The sequence below is a fragment of the Taudactylus pleione genome, unplaced genomic scaffold (assembly GCF_031769625.1).
Source record: "Taudactylus pleione unplaced genomic scaffold, aTauple2 ptg001903l, whole genome shotgun sequence".
NCBI classification, from domain to species: Eukaryota; Metazoa; Chordata; class Amphibia; order Anura; family Myobatrachidae; genus Taudactylus; species Taudactylus pleione.
Genome location: NW_028286300.1, coordinates 112,868 through 128,515, shown reverse-complemented (window position 1 = coordinate 128,515; position 15,648 = coordinate 112,868). Strand labels below are relative to the sequence as shown.

At 42.5% G+C, this 15,648-nt stretch overlaps 2 protein-coding genes across 4 annotated transcripts in view; one reads left to right on the top strand and one right to left on the bottom strand.

The window, feature by feature from the left end:
- The window catches only part of DRC9 (dynein regulatory complex subunit 9), a 37,626-nt gene extending 29,394 nt beyond the window's left edge, over nucleotides 1-8,232 (bottom strand). Inside the window, exons 1-2 of one of the 3 annotated variants that reach the window (XM_088465195.1) lie at nucleotides 8,016-8,232; nucleotides 4,292-4,438 (exon numbers count right to left, since the gene is read on the bottom strand). In XM_088465195.1, coding sequence (XP_088321321.1) covers nucleotides 4,292-4,438; nucleotides 8,016-8,072 — 204 coding nt within the window. In that variant the 5' untranslated portion in view covers nucleotides 8,073-8,232. The remainder of the gene's footprint in view (nucleotides 1-4,291; nucleotides 4,439-8,015) is intronic. The other 2 variants (XM_088465194.1, XM_088465196.1) reach the window with 2 other exon arrangements.
- Nucleotides 8,233-8,287: 55 nt separating this feature from the next.
- On the top strand, nucleotides 8,288-15,308 carry RPL35A (ribosomal protein L35a). The gene is made up of 5 exons (XM_088465197.1): nucleotides 8,288-8,351; nucleotides 9,337-9,379; nucleotides 9,473-9,625; nucleotides 13,265-13,409; nucleotides 15,254-15,308. The coding sequence occupies exons 2-5, from the start codon at nucleotides 9,369-9,371 to the stop codon at nucleotides 15,275-15,277; spliced, it is 333 nt and encodes a 110-aa protein (XP_088321323.1). The 5' UTR covers nucleotides 8,288-8,351; nucleotides 9,337-9,368; the 3' UTR covers nucleotides 15,278-15,308.
- The last annotated feature ends 340 nt before the right edge of the window (nucleotides 15,309-15,648 follow it).

Sequence of the window (15,648 nt, the reverse complement as noted above, 5' to 3'; positions counted from 1 at the left end):
TTGGGGAAATAAAATTGACAATACAAATTAGCACCGCAGAGTTTGTATAAGAATGTGGTATGTTCAAACAATATGCAGTCGGGATGCCGACGGTCTAAATGCCGACCGTCGGCATCCCGACTGTCTAATCCCGGCAAGGGATTTTGATGCCTGCCATTTTACCTATGCCGGGAGCCCGTAATCCCGATCGAAGGTAAGCCGGGCACCGGCGTGGACAGCCGCAGGGGAGGGGAGGGGGGTGAGGGTTAGGGTTAGGCACCCCCGGGGGGAGGTTAGGTTTAGGCAGCGGGGAAGGGGGGGGGTTAGGGTTAGGCACCCCTAAAGGTGGGTTAGGGGGGGGTACTTACCTTTAGCGCAGTCAGGATCTTCACTGGTGCCGATCTTCCGGCATCGGGATGCGTCTGGCGGTGAATCATACTAATCCCGTTCAAACAGAGTGTGTGTGTGTGTATATGTATATGTGTATATATATATATATATATATATATATATATATATATATATATATATATATATTTTGTGGAATAGGAATTAAATACACTAAGAAATACACATACAGCATTCATGCAAAATGATTACAACTAGGTGCATTTTCCTGAAATTGTGGTCAATCCAGAATTTTTTAATTAATACTATGGGCAGATTCAGAGTTGCGTACAAGTCCACTTTGCTATTTTTTATTTTAAACATTGCGCATGCTTTGTAGCCTCACACATGCATCCATGGGAGACTAAGAGTTGTACGCATCACAGGGCCTGATTTAGAGGTGGGCAGATTTAGAACATCGGGTGCAAGCACCCGATGCTTTAAATCTGCACATGCATCCCAGTGGTAACCACCGGTGGATGCATATTGGAATTGCATGGAGATCCATGCAAGTCAGAGGCATGCCAAAGTCATGGATTGTGTAGAAAGACAACATTCCACTGGCACCGGTGGCCAGGTACCGTTGGACATTGTGAGCAACTAATGGGTTGTTCTAATGCAGGGACGGGAAACCTTTTTTCTGCTGAGGGCCATTTTGATATACATAACATTGGCCCTCATTCAGAGCCGCTCGTTAGCGGCAGTACGCTCGTTCCGAGCGATGTTTGCACATCTGCGCATGCGTACGGTTTTTAGTACACATGCGCGAACCAGTCAGTGCGGCCGAAAATCGTTGGTACGCAATATAGCGAGGGCCTGCTATTTTGAGTGACAGAATGAGGCGTATGTGGGTGGTAACAGGGGAAGGAGCTTGAAAATGGGGAGTGGAGATCCGAACGCAGGCGTGCTTAAAGGTCAAAACGGGCGTTTTATGGGTGTGTATATTTAAAACAGCAGCGTCATTGACCACGTCACTGGGTTATTTTATAGCCAGAACTGCTCGCAAATTTGTGGTAGCAAACACCAACCACAAGAATAGCGAGCAGTTCATACGCTGGTCGATGTACTCGATTAATCTAATAAATAGCGGACATGACGTATGGTGCGAGCGGCCAGGGGGCGTTTTTAACAAATAAACGAGCGTATGTTTTGCACGCTCGTTCAGACTTAGAGGTGTGAACAGACTGCAATGTGCGTACGGATCATTTGAATAGCCACCCCTTGTTTTTAAACGAACGACCACAAATAGCGAACGGCTCTGAATCAGGCCCATTATTTGCGGACCTGGTTAAGGCCATGCCCCCTCCGCATGACATCACATGGGGGCGGGGCCACAATCGCTGGTGATTACAGCAATGCCTGGAGCATCCTCAGGATGCTCCAGGGAGCTGTAAGGGCAGCGGTGTGACCATCTTAAGCATAATAAGGATGCTCCAAGTGGCACTGCTGCATAGATTCTGGCTATTAGGCTAGCAGAAAAAAGCTCTGAGGGCCAGACCAAATGATACCGAGGGCCTTATAAGGCCCCTGGGCAGGAGGTTCCCTCTCCCTGTTCTAATGTCTTATGATGCAGCCAATGTCCGCTCGATGGTGCAATGGTTAATGCACCGCAGAGGATTAGAGCCTCAGTTGGTGGCCATCTCAGTGAGAAGCCCATCTGCTATGGCATTAGCACAAATTTGCAGTAGTGACTTCTACTTCACCTCCGTCCACTTAAGAATCAGGCCCTCAGTCTCAATTCTGCATGCAAATGAATGGGCATAATGAAACATCAACACAGCATTCACATGTGGACTAAGTTAAGAGGGTGTGTTGTAGGCATGAGGACGGAATTGCTGGCTATGAAGAGTAGTGCATAGGTAGAGATCTGTCTGATATCAGGTGATCTCGTGCACCAGGTATACAGCAGGTGCAGATGAGAGTGCTCGCTGATAATTATTATTATTTAAAAAAAAGCATTTGAGTATATGTGTACTCCATAACTGGGATCGGTGATCTCTACTATACATAACATGTAGAGAAGAAGTAATCTCTCTGTGTTGCCACTGAGAGCTTTATCCCAGTGCTATATAGGCTTTTTTTGTAATATGGGTTCCACTTATATGTGGTAAAATGTGTACACAGCTGCTAGCTCAAAAAGTCAGTTACCCTGCTGACTTAGGGCCTGATTCAGACCGGCTCGTGAGCACTGAGCGCTCGCAAGCGGGTCGATGTTGGCCCAGTGCGCATGCGCACGATGGAGGCGGCTCCGTCGTGCGCATGCATGAGACCCGGATAGCGACGGGCAAACCGTCGCTCCGGGTCTCGCTACAAAGGGGGCGTGCTGTCGATATTGAGTGACAGCACGCCCCCTTTGGTGGACGTGCCGGGGGCGTGGCTGGCCAGATGGAGGCGTTCCCATGGAAACGCCTACCGTCTGGGGCCGGCCCCACTGACATCACAAGTGATGTCAGTGGGAGTGCTTTCAGCTCTGATAGAGCCAAAAGCACTCCAGGGCTTGCGGCAACGAGACCCTACCACAAGGGTCTCGTCGCAAGCCCGATGGTCTTGACCATCGCGACCATCTTCCTGGCCGCTCGCTATAGCTGTGGGTGGTCACCCACAGCTATACGAGCGGCCAGGAGGCCGCTCTAAAAATACAATAGGCAGGCACTGATTCAGAGCGAGCGCTCTGTCAGAGCGTCCGGCTCTGAATCAGGCCCTTAAATCAAAAACTTCCCAAAACACAAATGGAGCTGCGCTAGTGTTAAAATAATTAATGTTGCAAATAGCTGTATAATATGTTTGATTGCGCATATGAATTTCATAAGGCTTTCTCAATAAACATTTAAAATTCCATTCCTCCACAAGAATGCATATAAGAAAAATTGTTACATTTTATCATAATTATAAGTGTTTGATATTGTATCTTTGCAGTTTCCAATACTATGCTACAATTTATTCACAGCAAGCTGCTATCATTCTCTCGGTATCCACCTAGGTTTAGCTCCTTATATCCATATACAGGTTAACCAGTTTGCATATAGTCTTGGTAAGCATCTTAGTAATAAGAACAAAGTGCTATAAAGATGTTGCTAACCATACTCCACCAAGTAATAATTAGCTGGTCAATATGCGCTTAGTATCCGCCTCTCACCACAGTTGGATTTGTAGTAGGGAAAATAAACACAGTCCCAGCTAGCGCGGCGTCTAATTCTCCGTCTCCTTCCCGGTAACGGGACGGGGGAGACCCGCCTTCACAGTGCCGATGACATGTGGGCGCACCAGTTGTCTTGTGTAGAAGTCGGCTCACTATAGCCCTTTGCTGTAGATATCCAGGCGCTCATTAGCGCTAATGGCAGAGTGAGCACAGATGTAATTGCCGTAGTAGGCTAGAGCAACAAAAACAGGTGCAGTATCCCAGAAGCTCAACGCTGCAATAAATGCCGGAGAGCTAGTAAGCATGTAACTGGTAGTAGGCTGATATAATGTAGCAAAACCAGGATTGGCTCTTTGAATAGGACCCTTATCGACACGTTTCACTCAGCTCCAGGTGCTTATCCTTGGCTCTCTTTTAAGCCCAAAGTTAATTGGTTGATTAGTTCTAAGGTCTAGCACATTTGTTAATCACGGAGAGAAGATAAATAAACCTCTCTCTCACTGTGGAGTAAATGCAAATGTGGAGTCAAAGAGCCAATCCTGGTTTTGCTACATTATACCAGCCTACTACCAGTTATATGCTTACAAGCTCTCCGGCATTTATTGCAGGTTGTGTACAGGATGCCAGCACTCAGGAAGTTGGTCTCTAATCACATTCTATGAACGCTTAATAGTGAGTGAGCAGCTTTTTGGAACAAGGAGCCCTCTCATATTGACCAGAATTTCAATTAGTAAAATTGCCCTCCTTTACTGTGACTCAAGCAGTAAGGTTCCTCTTGTTACTCACATCGCTTTGGCCATGGTAAGAGACTGGCATGATATATCCTAGGATGGAAAGCTGATCTAGACTGTCCTCCAGCACTGTGCACACCCGCAGGACATCCATCACTGAAAATGACTCCATCTTCTGGTTCTCTAAGGTGCCAACTGTAGTCTTTATGGAACATGAATAAGAGGATAATGGCAATACAGTGTTCTGCAAGTACATGTGTTTTGTACACCAAAGCAACTTTCATAAATATTTATTTAATCTACGATCTATTTTTTTTATTTATTTTTTTAAGTAAGGGAACAGGCTACTGGGATTAAATAAAAGTTGTGATAATATGAAGGAACTATAGTATTCTAAGGATTACCTACTTATTATTATTATCCTTTATATGGCGACACAAGTGTTCCGCAGCGCCTTACATAGTACATAAAACTAATAAGTGAACAAGAAACAAGTAACTTACAGTACATTACAGTGAAGGACAAGGACACGACTGATATACATTGCTGCAAATAGCGATTAAAGCAGTCACAATAAGCAGCCGGGAGTTGGCAGTCACGTGTTAGGTGCCCTTATGAGGAGTAAGGAGTAGAAGAAAGTGTAGGGAGAAGCACATGAGGGAAGAGGTTCCTGCTCGTGAGAGCTTACATTCTAAAGGGGAGGGGCAGACAGACCGGCGTGGGATGCAATCGGGAAGCCGGCTGACATTATACAGACAGCCGGCTTCCCGACTATCATATCCCAGCGAGGGTGAAATGACCGGCGTCTAGATGTAGACGCCGCTCATTTCACTGATGCCGGGAGACCGGTGCCCGGCAACCCAATCGAAGAGATGCCGGGCGGCGCGAGCGGACAGCCGCAGGGGGGAGGGTTAGGTTTAGGGCTCCCTGGGGGGACTTAGGGTTAGGCACTCCCCCGGGAGGTTAGGGTTAGGCTAGGGGGAGGGAGGGTTAGGGTTAGCCACCCCCCCGGGGGACTTAGGTTTAGGCACTTAGAGGAGGGATTAGGGTTAGACACTTGGGAGGTTAGAGTTAGGCACCCCTAAGGGAGGGTTAGGGTTAGGAGGGTAGGTTAGTTTATACTTACCTAGGGACGATCTGGTTTTTCAGCGCTGTCAGGCTGCGGCTGCCGGGATCTGTTCCACTGTCGGCCTGACGCTGCCGGGAATCAAACTGCCGGCCATGCGGCCGGCGGTATTACATACCGATTCCACAGGCGTGACACATAAGCGGAAGATAGGGAGGAAAGAGCATTATGTGGGTTAGGATGAGAGCTGGACGGCCTTCATGAAGTAGTGGGTCTTGAGAGCCCGTTTGAAGATTTGTAGTGAGGTGGAGAGTCGTATAGGGAGAGTGAGACTTCCAATGGCAGGGAGCAGCACGGGCAAAATATTGGAGGCGGGAGTGAGAGGAAGTAATCAGTTGTCAAGAAAGGCGACATGCATTTGTTGAGTGAAGTGGACAGGCGGGAGAGTGAAGGGAGAGAAGGTCATAAATGCATGTGATGGAGGATTTTGCGAGGGCTTTGTAGGCGAGTGTAAGAACCTTGAATTGGCATCTGAAAGGGAAGGGGAGCCAGTGTAGGGCTTGAAGGAGAGGGGATTAGAATTAACTTCAGACTGCGCTAATATAGCTCTGATTGTGAGAAATCAGAATCCACATACATACAAAGAACAGTCATGGCTCCGTTAACTAAAAATATATATAGAAATTTTTATTATATAATTATAAATCAAGTTAATAAGGACAATTGTCTCACATATTACAATAAAATGCTATTTGCATTAAATAAACAGTGTAACACTTTTATATGCTAAAACCACTGCTTAAGAGATCGCCTGTGTATTTAATACGCCGTGAAATTATGGACAGTTAGATCAGGTGTTAAATACACAGGAGATCTCTTAAGCAGTGGTTTTAGCATATAATAGTGTTACACTGTTTATTTAATACAAATAGCATTTTATTGTAATATGAGACAATTGTCCTTATTAATTTGATTTATAATTATATAATAAAAATTTCTAGATATATTTTTAGTTAACGGAGCTATGACTGTTCTTTGTATGTATTTGGATTCTTTCTCACAATTACAGCTATTTTAGCGCAGTCTGAAGTTAATTTGAAATTTATGTGTTTATGGGTATTCACAAATCCCAGTTTTTAAGACCTGCTGCTTTAAAGTTATCAAATTCATTAGAAATATTTCTGCATTTATATAATTTAAATTGTTTCTTGATAAGCGCCAGGATTATTGGTTTGTTGAAGGAGAGGGGAAGCAGATGCAGAACGTCTAGAGAGGAAGATGAGCCGAGCAGCAGCATTGAGGACCGATTGTAGTGGAGAGAGGTGAGAGACTGGGAGGCCAGCTAGGAGAAGGTCACAGTAGTCCAATCTGGAGAGATGAGTCATGAGAGGAGACAGAGAAGCAACGATCAGAGAAGCTGGATCCTAAATAATTACATTTAAAAAGCCGCCTACCCGGCCATTCATGTCACCGTTCGCTTGATTTATGTGATGATACTTAACTGACAATATTTTTTTTACCAAAAGGCCTTGAGAATTGTAGATTTTTTTTCTTCATATAATTAAGTTAAAAACAGTTTCAAAAATATATTAAAATATAAAAATATGCCTAGGCGGTGGCTAGCATGTAAAGCGCTACGTAATATGTGTGCAGTGCAGTGACATAACTCCTGAAGGCAAATGAAGCAACAGGACACACGACAACAGGTGGAGTGGATACCTCTAATACTGTGGCCAGCAGACTACAGCACCAGGTTTTTGTAGTTAGAGCCATACACTTCCATTTACAGTACATTTCTGCCTCCAGCAGAACCTCAAGTTGAGCATCGGGTAGAGGGGCCACAAAGGACAACTTGCCTCAGGGCCAGGGCCATAGCTAGGGTAGTGCGGCCGGTGCCATCGCACAGGGCACCACAGGTCAGGGGGCTCTGTTTGGGCCTGTCAAATTTCTGTTCATTATCATTCTTGCTTGTAGCTTCCTCTTATTTCATCCACAGCATCTCCTGGCCTCTCCTATCTCTTCCCTTCCCCATGAAGCCATGGCCCTTTTTTGGGTGCATTATGTCCCTTTGAAAAATGAGGGGGACGCCAATGCTCTTTATGGCACAGGGCACCAAAAAGTCTAGTTACGGCTTTGCTCAGGGCGCCTGTGTTGAGGTTCCCGCCACTGTATGCAGACCCTCCAACATGACCCGTTCCATTAGGTACAAAATACTCTGCTCCTGGACTTCCTTCTTAATTTATGATTGCAGCCACCTGTGGTGAAACACCTCTCTCATCTATTACCAAGTTCAACACAAGTGTCTGCAATTATACATTAGGTGGGAAGTCCAGGAGCAGAGTGTTTTGTACCTAATGGAATGGGTCATGTTGGAGGGTAGGCTGTATGTGTGCGCTATATGAGTAGCTGATAATTATAATTACTACATTGCTGATACAATACTTTACCCCTCTCCTCCATCACTGTGGCCAATCAGCTGTAGAGGGACTACAAGTCTAACAAGATAGCAAGGCATGCTGCTATTTGTAGTTCAATTACTTTCAATTCAAATGCTATCAATGCTTGTCAATATAACTTGTTCTATAGTCCACAAATATGATGAGATGCGGGTAAAAGCCGGATCCTGAATAATTACATTGAAAAATCCGCGTACCCGGCCATTCATGTCGCCTTTCGCTTGATTTATGTGCTGAGACGTGTAGCGGACACTTACCTGCCCGGCACTCTCAGGTGAAGCCCTAAACATGTAGCCCCCACATTTGGTTTCCATAGATACCCAGACGCAGCCTGGGGTCCTCGGATTAGAGTCGCCCTCTTACCGCCGGTAACAATATATAGCACAGTTTATTATCCGGTGCTACTGGCGGCGGCGGTGTTTGCAGGTGTGCGCGTACGTGTAGTGATAGCATATCGCACTAATAACAGCGTCTAATGCTATCGTAGTTTTGGTTCAGGCAACGTCAGGGGCAGCTCACGTACAGAACGCTTCTAGTTTCCCGGCGTGCAGCGCGGCCTCCTTCCTTTTCCTCCATCTTGGCTGCCAGTGCGGGTGAGATGATTTTCTGTCCGGGGAAAGTGTCGCGTCCGTGGGTAATCACTGTGCTCTCTGGGGCATAGTGTCACGGGCAGGGAACGCCGCCTCTGGGGCATCGCTGAGCTTAGATGGCGGAGCTGTAGGCAGCGGGATGGCGGGGATACCGGACGGATTGTGCTGACAGATCACCCTGTGCCCCGGCTTTTCCTGGGACATGGTCGCAGTGGCGCTGTTACTGCTGGCACCTGGGGCGCCACTGATAATGGCCACTGACGTCTCGTCCATAGCGCCGTCAGTCCAGTATTCCTGCCCGGTACCGGCTGCTGGTAGCTATCATGAGCCGGCTGCAGCCCCCGGTCCCCCTGCTGTCCTGTGACACCCAGACTGATACTACCCCTCTCCTCCCACCCGGTGCTCCCTCTGCACGGGCTTTTATTTGGGGGCCTAGTGTTTAGAATCCAATTCACTTCAATGTTTCATTTCATATCTGTGTTAAGCCTGTGTCCCCCCCCATACTCTGTCTCCAGGGACCCTAGCAGTGCAGGCGTTGCAGGTCTCCTCAAGGATTTTTGGCAGTAATAATTTACACCTGTGCACCCACTAGGAGATATTGAGACCATGCCCTGATAGGGGTCCCTGAGAAATAAACCCTGTGCAAGGTTATGCAGTGATCATGTACAGTCAGTATTGCCACAATAACTGTCGTCCTTATTAGTTTTGATGTCTTAAGAAGTGGCTGGTAATCTATACATTAGTGATCTGAAAGTATAAATGTGAAAAAGGCTGCACATCCACATGTTGTTGTTAGCATAGAGGTCCAGCATTACTAGTTAAGCTTGGGAATAAGCTTTCACTTCTTACAACAAGGATATTCAAAATCTCAAGGTAATTGCTGGCTGAAAATGAGTCTCCTCATCTGTGAATTTGCATCTAACCTTTCCTGTAGTGATGAATGACCATCGTGGGAGATCCTATTTACTGACTTCTGTTTTCTTTGCAGTCCTACCTGCATCTGGACGCTAATAACTCAACATGTCTGGAAGGTATGTATGTATGTAAGAACATAATGGACCCTAGGGATACTTCTTCTGCAGTATGGTCCTAATGATGGCGTTTTTTACTTTCCATTATTCCAGATTGTGGTGCAAAGCGATCTTTGCTGGCTACAAGAGAGGCCTCAGAAACCAGAGGGAACACACAGCCCTTTTGAAGATTGAAGGGGTCTATGCTAGAGATGAAACAGACTTTTACTTGGGCAAGAGATGTGCCTATGTATATAAAGCAAAAAAGTAAGTCTTCTGTCACTGCAAGAAAAGGTGTTTATTACATTAGATTGGGACGGTTAGGCTTCATCACATCCACATGTTCAGCAGTGTTTTCCGTAAATTTGTCCCTGGAGTATGTTTTGAAGCTGTTAGCCCTTATGTTAAATGTCTCTCTTATTGTTTAATTAGTCTGTGGTGTCACGTCTCCATATATAGTGTGGAAGCATCTGATCATTCCTTATGCAGGGACATTCTAAGTTGTGCAGCTACAAAATGTACATAATGGTTTAGGGGCACTAGGCTGCAGTTCATTTTGCCGGAAATGGTAAACATGGGCACTGCAATATTAAAGTTTAATTTACATGTAGACTGGGGCACAGATCACCAGGAGCTTTGGTTTCTCCTGGGCACCTTCTGTTTCACAGCCCTGGCTGAATGCTGGGTAGTATTACTGCCTAGATCACTGATAGGCTGCTTCTTATTGGTCCTTCCATTTACACCAGTCATCTTATATGAACTTTAGTTCTACGGTCTTCACTTTTGCATTGTTAATCTCTTCCACGTAGTTGTTTGTTTCATCTTGGGAGGAGACTCCGATAAGCCTTATGTTTGATCAGAAACTTTGTACGCTATGTGGCTGCATGAAGTTTTGTAATTATGGGAGGAAAATATTGTTTTTTGCTTGTACCTGTAGGGTGCATGCAAAATGATCATGTATAACCCATGTTGTATTAGTACGTATGGTACCGACAGTGTCAAAGTTAATTGATTCTTTCAATTAGAGTTGACTACGCAAAAATTAGTTGCATCTAAAATGCTTCCTGAAAGAGTTCAAGTGAATTTTTAAGAACAAATGCACATTTGCTTTATATTTACCGGGTATATCTAAAGTTGCAACTTTAAAAACCTAATTCGCTTTAGTTTTGAATTATGTAGGATTAATAAAATCCATCCCAAAGAGCGAGCTTTATCTGCTATACACCAACATCTGATGCTTAGAGTACATTGATCTGTGTTACAGAAAATGCGGTACAGTAAAGGTCACCTCTGTTATCATGGGCAAGTTTTGGGTGGTTCGTTACAATTTATTGCTCTATTTAAATTTTTTTTTATTTTTTTTCTTTGGCTCTGATTTTAAGGTCACTTTAATAGTTTTGTTGTGGTTGTTTTTTGTTAAGCTAAACATTTAATTGTTTGAGATATTGTCCTTGTAGCTTAATTGTGTGATTCAACCTGAACTAGATATATAGTAGTTTCCAGAAGTTGTGCTTTTTTTTTTTTTTTTTTTTATTGCTCCCATCAGTTCTCTTTTAGAAAGCATTTTCTATTGACTCCCCAAGAAATTCGGTGGAAAATTCAATTGTTTGGTTGCCCCTTTAAAGCTGTTAGATTGTAGCTCGGATCAGACGCAAGTGGGCTCCATGCCAATGGGGGCTACAAGATATCTGTTCGCATACTCATGACCTCTAATCAGGACTTTGCATGGGTTTAGCTGCTTTACGCTGCAATACTGATCTCCATCTTGTGTTGCTTCATATTTGCAGTGCCACTTTGCACTGTAACATGTGGGGTTCATACCTACAGCAGGCCTAATACTCTAGCCAGCATTGGTATTTTACAGTAACATTAGTTAATCTCTAAGACCATCACTGCAGCTTACTGGGTATCGCCTGATAAGTGGTGTAATCACAGGTGGAAATAGGGAACAATATTCATTGTTTAAAATGAAAATATTTTCCTAGTAGTAATCTGTTAAATATAATGAAAGATAAGAAAACAAACTTTGAGGGCACAATTTGGCCTGTAAAATAATTGTATTTATTACATTTAAAATAGCGTTTAGATTCCACAGTGCTTTTACATATACAGATGCTCCTCCCTTAACGACCCAGTTCCGTTCCTACGACTAGGGGCTGTATTCAATTAGCGGCGAAAACTGACGTTTTTTTCGCCATTGACGAAAACTGCTGTTTTTGCCAAACAAACAGGCGAAAACTGCAACAGGCGAAAAAAACCCGGAGAAATGTTTTGTACATCCCAGACCAGGTGGGAAAAAAAAAGCAAAATAGTTTTTCATTTTGGTCGTTTTACGTCAAAGTACGCAACTTACGATTTGTTTTCCGGTAAGTTAACATTAGGGGGGCGTGTCCAAAGGGTCCTGAAAGAAATCCCCACATTTTTAGCCAAAAATAGGGATTTTGGTCTGTTGGAGAAAACTTTCCCCTCTTTTTTTTTTTTTTTTTTTTTTTTTAACGGCCGTTTTCGCCCCTAATTGAATATGGCCCTAGGTTGTTAAACGAATTGGTCACTTAACGAGGAGCCATGTATACTTAATACAGGTAATCAGTTTTATTTATACTGAATAAAGAATAGGTCTAAAGGAAACTCCAACTTTATACTGTAACTGTTTTACTTTGCAGAACTTAATTGTACAGTACAATTAAAGTTATATTAAAAACAAAAAGGCATTCAGAGTAACATTTTAGTCATTGTACTATGGGTTCCAGCTGGTCGTAAGTCCGAGCGGTTGTTAAACGAGGAGCAACTGTAGTATATTAGTCATTCACATCAGTCCCTGCCACAGTGGCATTTACAATCTATCCACTCTACCACGCACTAGGGTTAATTTTTGTCAGAACTCTAATTACCCTGCCAGTATGTTTTTGTATTGTGGGAGGAAATCCATGTTAACATAAGGAGAACATGCAAACCCCACTCAGATAATGCCTTCGTGGGAAGCAAACCAGAGACCTCAGTGCTGTGAAGCAGTAATGCCAACCATATTTAGGTATTTAATGTGAGAGATGCCATACAATTTTTCATTGGCTAAGGTAAAAGAAATGGCTGCCTTAGACTAAAGAATCTTCTATCCAAAGTATTATGGAAATTCTGTAAGTACTTTAATAACATTTGATCAAACCTTTTACATATAGGATTCTTCCCTGTTCTAGTCTTCTACGAACTATTGCTTTTAGCATAATTGTGAGAGATTATTTCAAGCAACGCGTCTCAGGATAAGTTATTGCCACAATAAGGCGTTGGTTCTCTTTGCTGTTAGACACCACCCAATTTGTTTAGCTATGTGTACCAAGTGTTCCTCATATCCCAATTATACCAGCCTTTATATAAAATTAGGTCAGATCTGCTTTATAAACGTAGTCAAAATTGATTGCAACATTTGTTATTCATAATATCTGTTGGTGGGTCACAGTACAAGGACTATGAAAGAAACTATTGCATTATATCCATTGGAACCCAGTCCCATTTCTAGATCACTCTAACTGTCTAGGACTCGTTGATTACAGAATTGAGACTAGATATCATTGCTACAATTGGATAGATCCTACACCTGTCAATAAAAGCCCATGGTGGTCATTTTGTGCTGTGCTGCTCTTATAGTTGGGCAAATGGATCCAGAAAAGGAGATCTGCCTCTTCACTACTATTGACCTATTTGAGAATGTGTAGATTGTTCTAGGTTTTAGCTGACTTGAATTAGAAGCTGCAATGAAATACAACGAAGTCTACATGCCTGTTCCAGACAATGTTTTATTATACTATGTGACTAATGAAATTGTACAACACTTGCATTTTCTACAGATCATACTGTCTACTCAAACTGCATGCATTGTCTGCTACCTGATTTTTATTTTTTTATTTTTAGCAACACGGTGACTCCAGGTGGCAAGCCGAATAAAACACGTGTGATTTGGGGGAAGGTGACCAGAGCTCATGGTAACAGTGGCATGGTCCGTGCCAAGTTCCGCTCCAACCTACCTGCCAAAGCCATGGGACACAGGATCCGTGTGGTGAGTGCAAGGAGATGTGTTGCGATGGCAAAGGTTTTATGTCTACATTAATGCTGCATTGTGCAGCCAAGAAAAGGTGTGATGAAACCAGGTGAAAAGCTATTAAGCTTTGTCACTTAAAATGGCACATAACTTAAAATTTTCACTTCAAATTTCTACTGATGAAAGACTTTAAAACCTAAATTAAGACTATAGGTGCATACACACACCGATTTTTTTTTTGATTTTTTTTGAATGATTATCGATAATAGTTTATCGTTGATAAAATCGTTCGCTTTCTGAGTTAAAACGATGAACGATTATCGTTCATGCGCGTTCACGTTTGTAGTTCAGTCAGAGTGACCAACTGAACGATTTTCATTAAGGGAAGTTACAAAAATCGTTTGTAGTTCAAAAAAATCGTTCATTACACTTTAAAAAATCTGACAAATCGTTCAGAAACTCATTGGTAACAAAATCGTGTGTATGCAGCTTATGGTGCATACACACGTAACTATTTTCTGAACGATTTAACTATAACGACGTCGTTATCGTTCAAAAAATTGTTCAGTTTCTGAGTTATAACGATGTGCGTTTATCGTTCATGCGCGTTCCCGTTTGTAGTTCATTCTGACTGACCAACTGAACCATTTTCATTAGGGGAAGTTACAAAAATCGTTTGTAGTTAAAAAAAAAATCGTTCCTTACACTTTAAAAAAATCTGACAGAAAATTGTTCATAAAATCGTTGGTAACATAATCGTGTGTGTGTATGCACTATGCAGCTTAAGAAAGCTGTCAACGTAAGCCGGGTACACACTGTACAGTATATTGGCCAATCTTGCGATCTACGATTTATTGTATCAACCATTGTATAATGTATGTAACTCCCGTTTGGTTGCATCTTCCTGTCTGATGTGCTGCACATCAGATGGAACTATGCGGTAACATTAATCCTGTAGTGATTTATGCAGATCGCACATTGTGTATTCAGATACAGTATTCCATTGCGTCCTATCATATCGTTGCAAGATTGGTCGTTCAAGTGTGTACCCAGCTTCAGACATTCTCCTCTAGACAATCTTTAAGAATGTACATACAGGACTACTTCACTAGGTAATCATTGCAAAGTTGTGTAAAGTAATCAGTACTGCACAGTCGGTACAGGAAACCTTTGATTCAATTACTGCCTGACTTCTTAATGAATGACAAATGTATATTAATGGTATATAAAATAGTGATCACAAATGTACTGTAGTGAAACGGTAGCAAAAGCCATATTATTCACCACCACGTAAATTGTCAGGCTACGTGGATAGATTAAATATAAAATTTGTTAAAAGTAAATATGCAACAAATTATATTTGCTAAATAAAAAAAAAGGGGTTAACAAACAAAATTAGATCTAAAAAACTAAAGACTACATAAAATGAAGACAAACAGAACATAATACACTGCCCTCTGCTTACAGATCTTTTTATAATTACATTACCAAATGCTGTCACGTAAATATTTTCATCTTGTTTTCAAATAAACAACTGCTGTGTTTCTTTCATTGGTATCAACTACACTTAATTGGCTTTATCCTGCTGTTTTCTGCAAGATAATGAATGTTCAAGCCTGTGTTCAGAGACACAGAAGTTTTTATTTTAGCTAGTCGGTACATTCTATTACTTCAACTCCCACAGCCCTGAAAATAACTGTTCTTGGGTTAATTTTAACAAAAAACAAAGCCAACAACAGATTATCGCTGTTAATTACTGTTTTGCAGATGATTGCACAGTATATATAGCCATGTTTTGATCCTTACTATTTATTTGCTTGTAAAGAACTTTTACTAACATCCTTCCTTCCTTTTCTTTACAGATGATGTACCCTTCAAGGATTTAAACAATCTGTACAAATAAAAGATCGTTCTGGAGCTTTTGTGTGTTGGTGCCGTTTGTCATTCTGTAGGTTCAGCTAGTGGTGTAATGACTGTAGTATGAGTGTCCTGTGTGGGGGATCATTTGGCATGGTAATAAAAGCGCTGAACTCCTCCTGACTATAACACGGGTTATAAATGGCCAATGTGGTGAATTTACCTCCAAATTGCCTCTTATAAACTGTCATTAAAGAAGATGTTTCTTAGAAAGAAAACCCATCATTATGACATGCCCTCCATAGTAACATGCAAGGTAGGGGAGACATACTTGGAGTCTGTTGTGCATTTTTTTTGGTCCACACTAGTATATTTAAAAAAAAAAAAAAAAAAAGTACTT

What these genes read in the sequence shown, in the direction of transcription:
- RPL35A (XM_088465197.1), top strand. An exon ending in TATGTATATAAAGCAAAAAA is followed by an intron (nt 9,626 to 13,264) that starts GTAAGTCTTCTG and finishes TTTTATTTTTAG; the next exon opens with CAACACGGTGACTCCAGGTG. An exon ending in TGGGACACAGGATCCGTGTG is followed by an intron (nt 13,410 to 15,253) that starts GTGAGTGCAAGG and finishes TTTTCTTTACAG; the next exon opens with ATGATGTACCCTTCAAGGAT.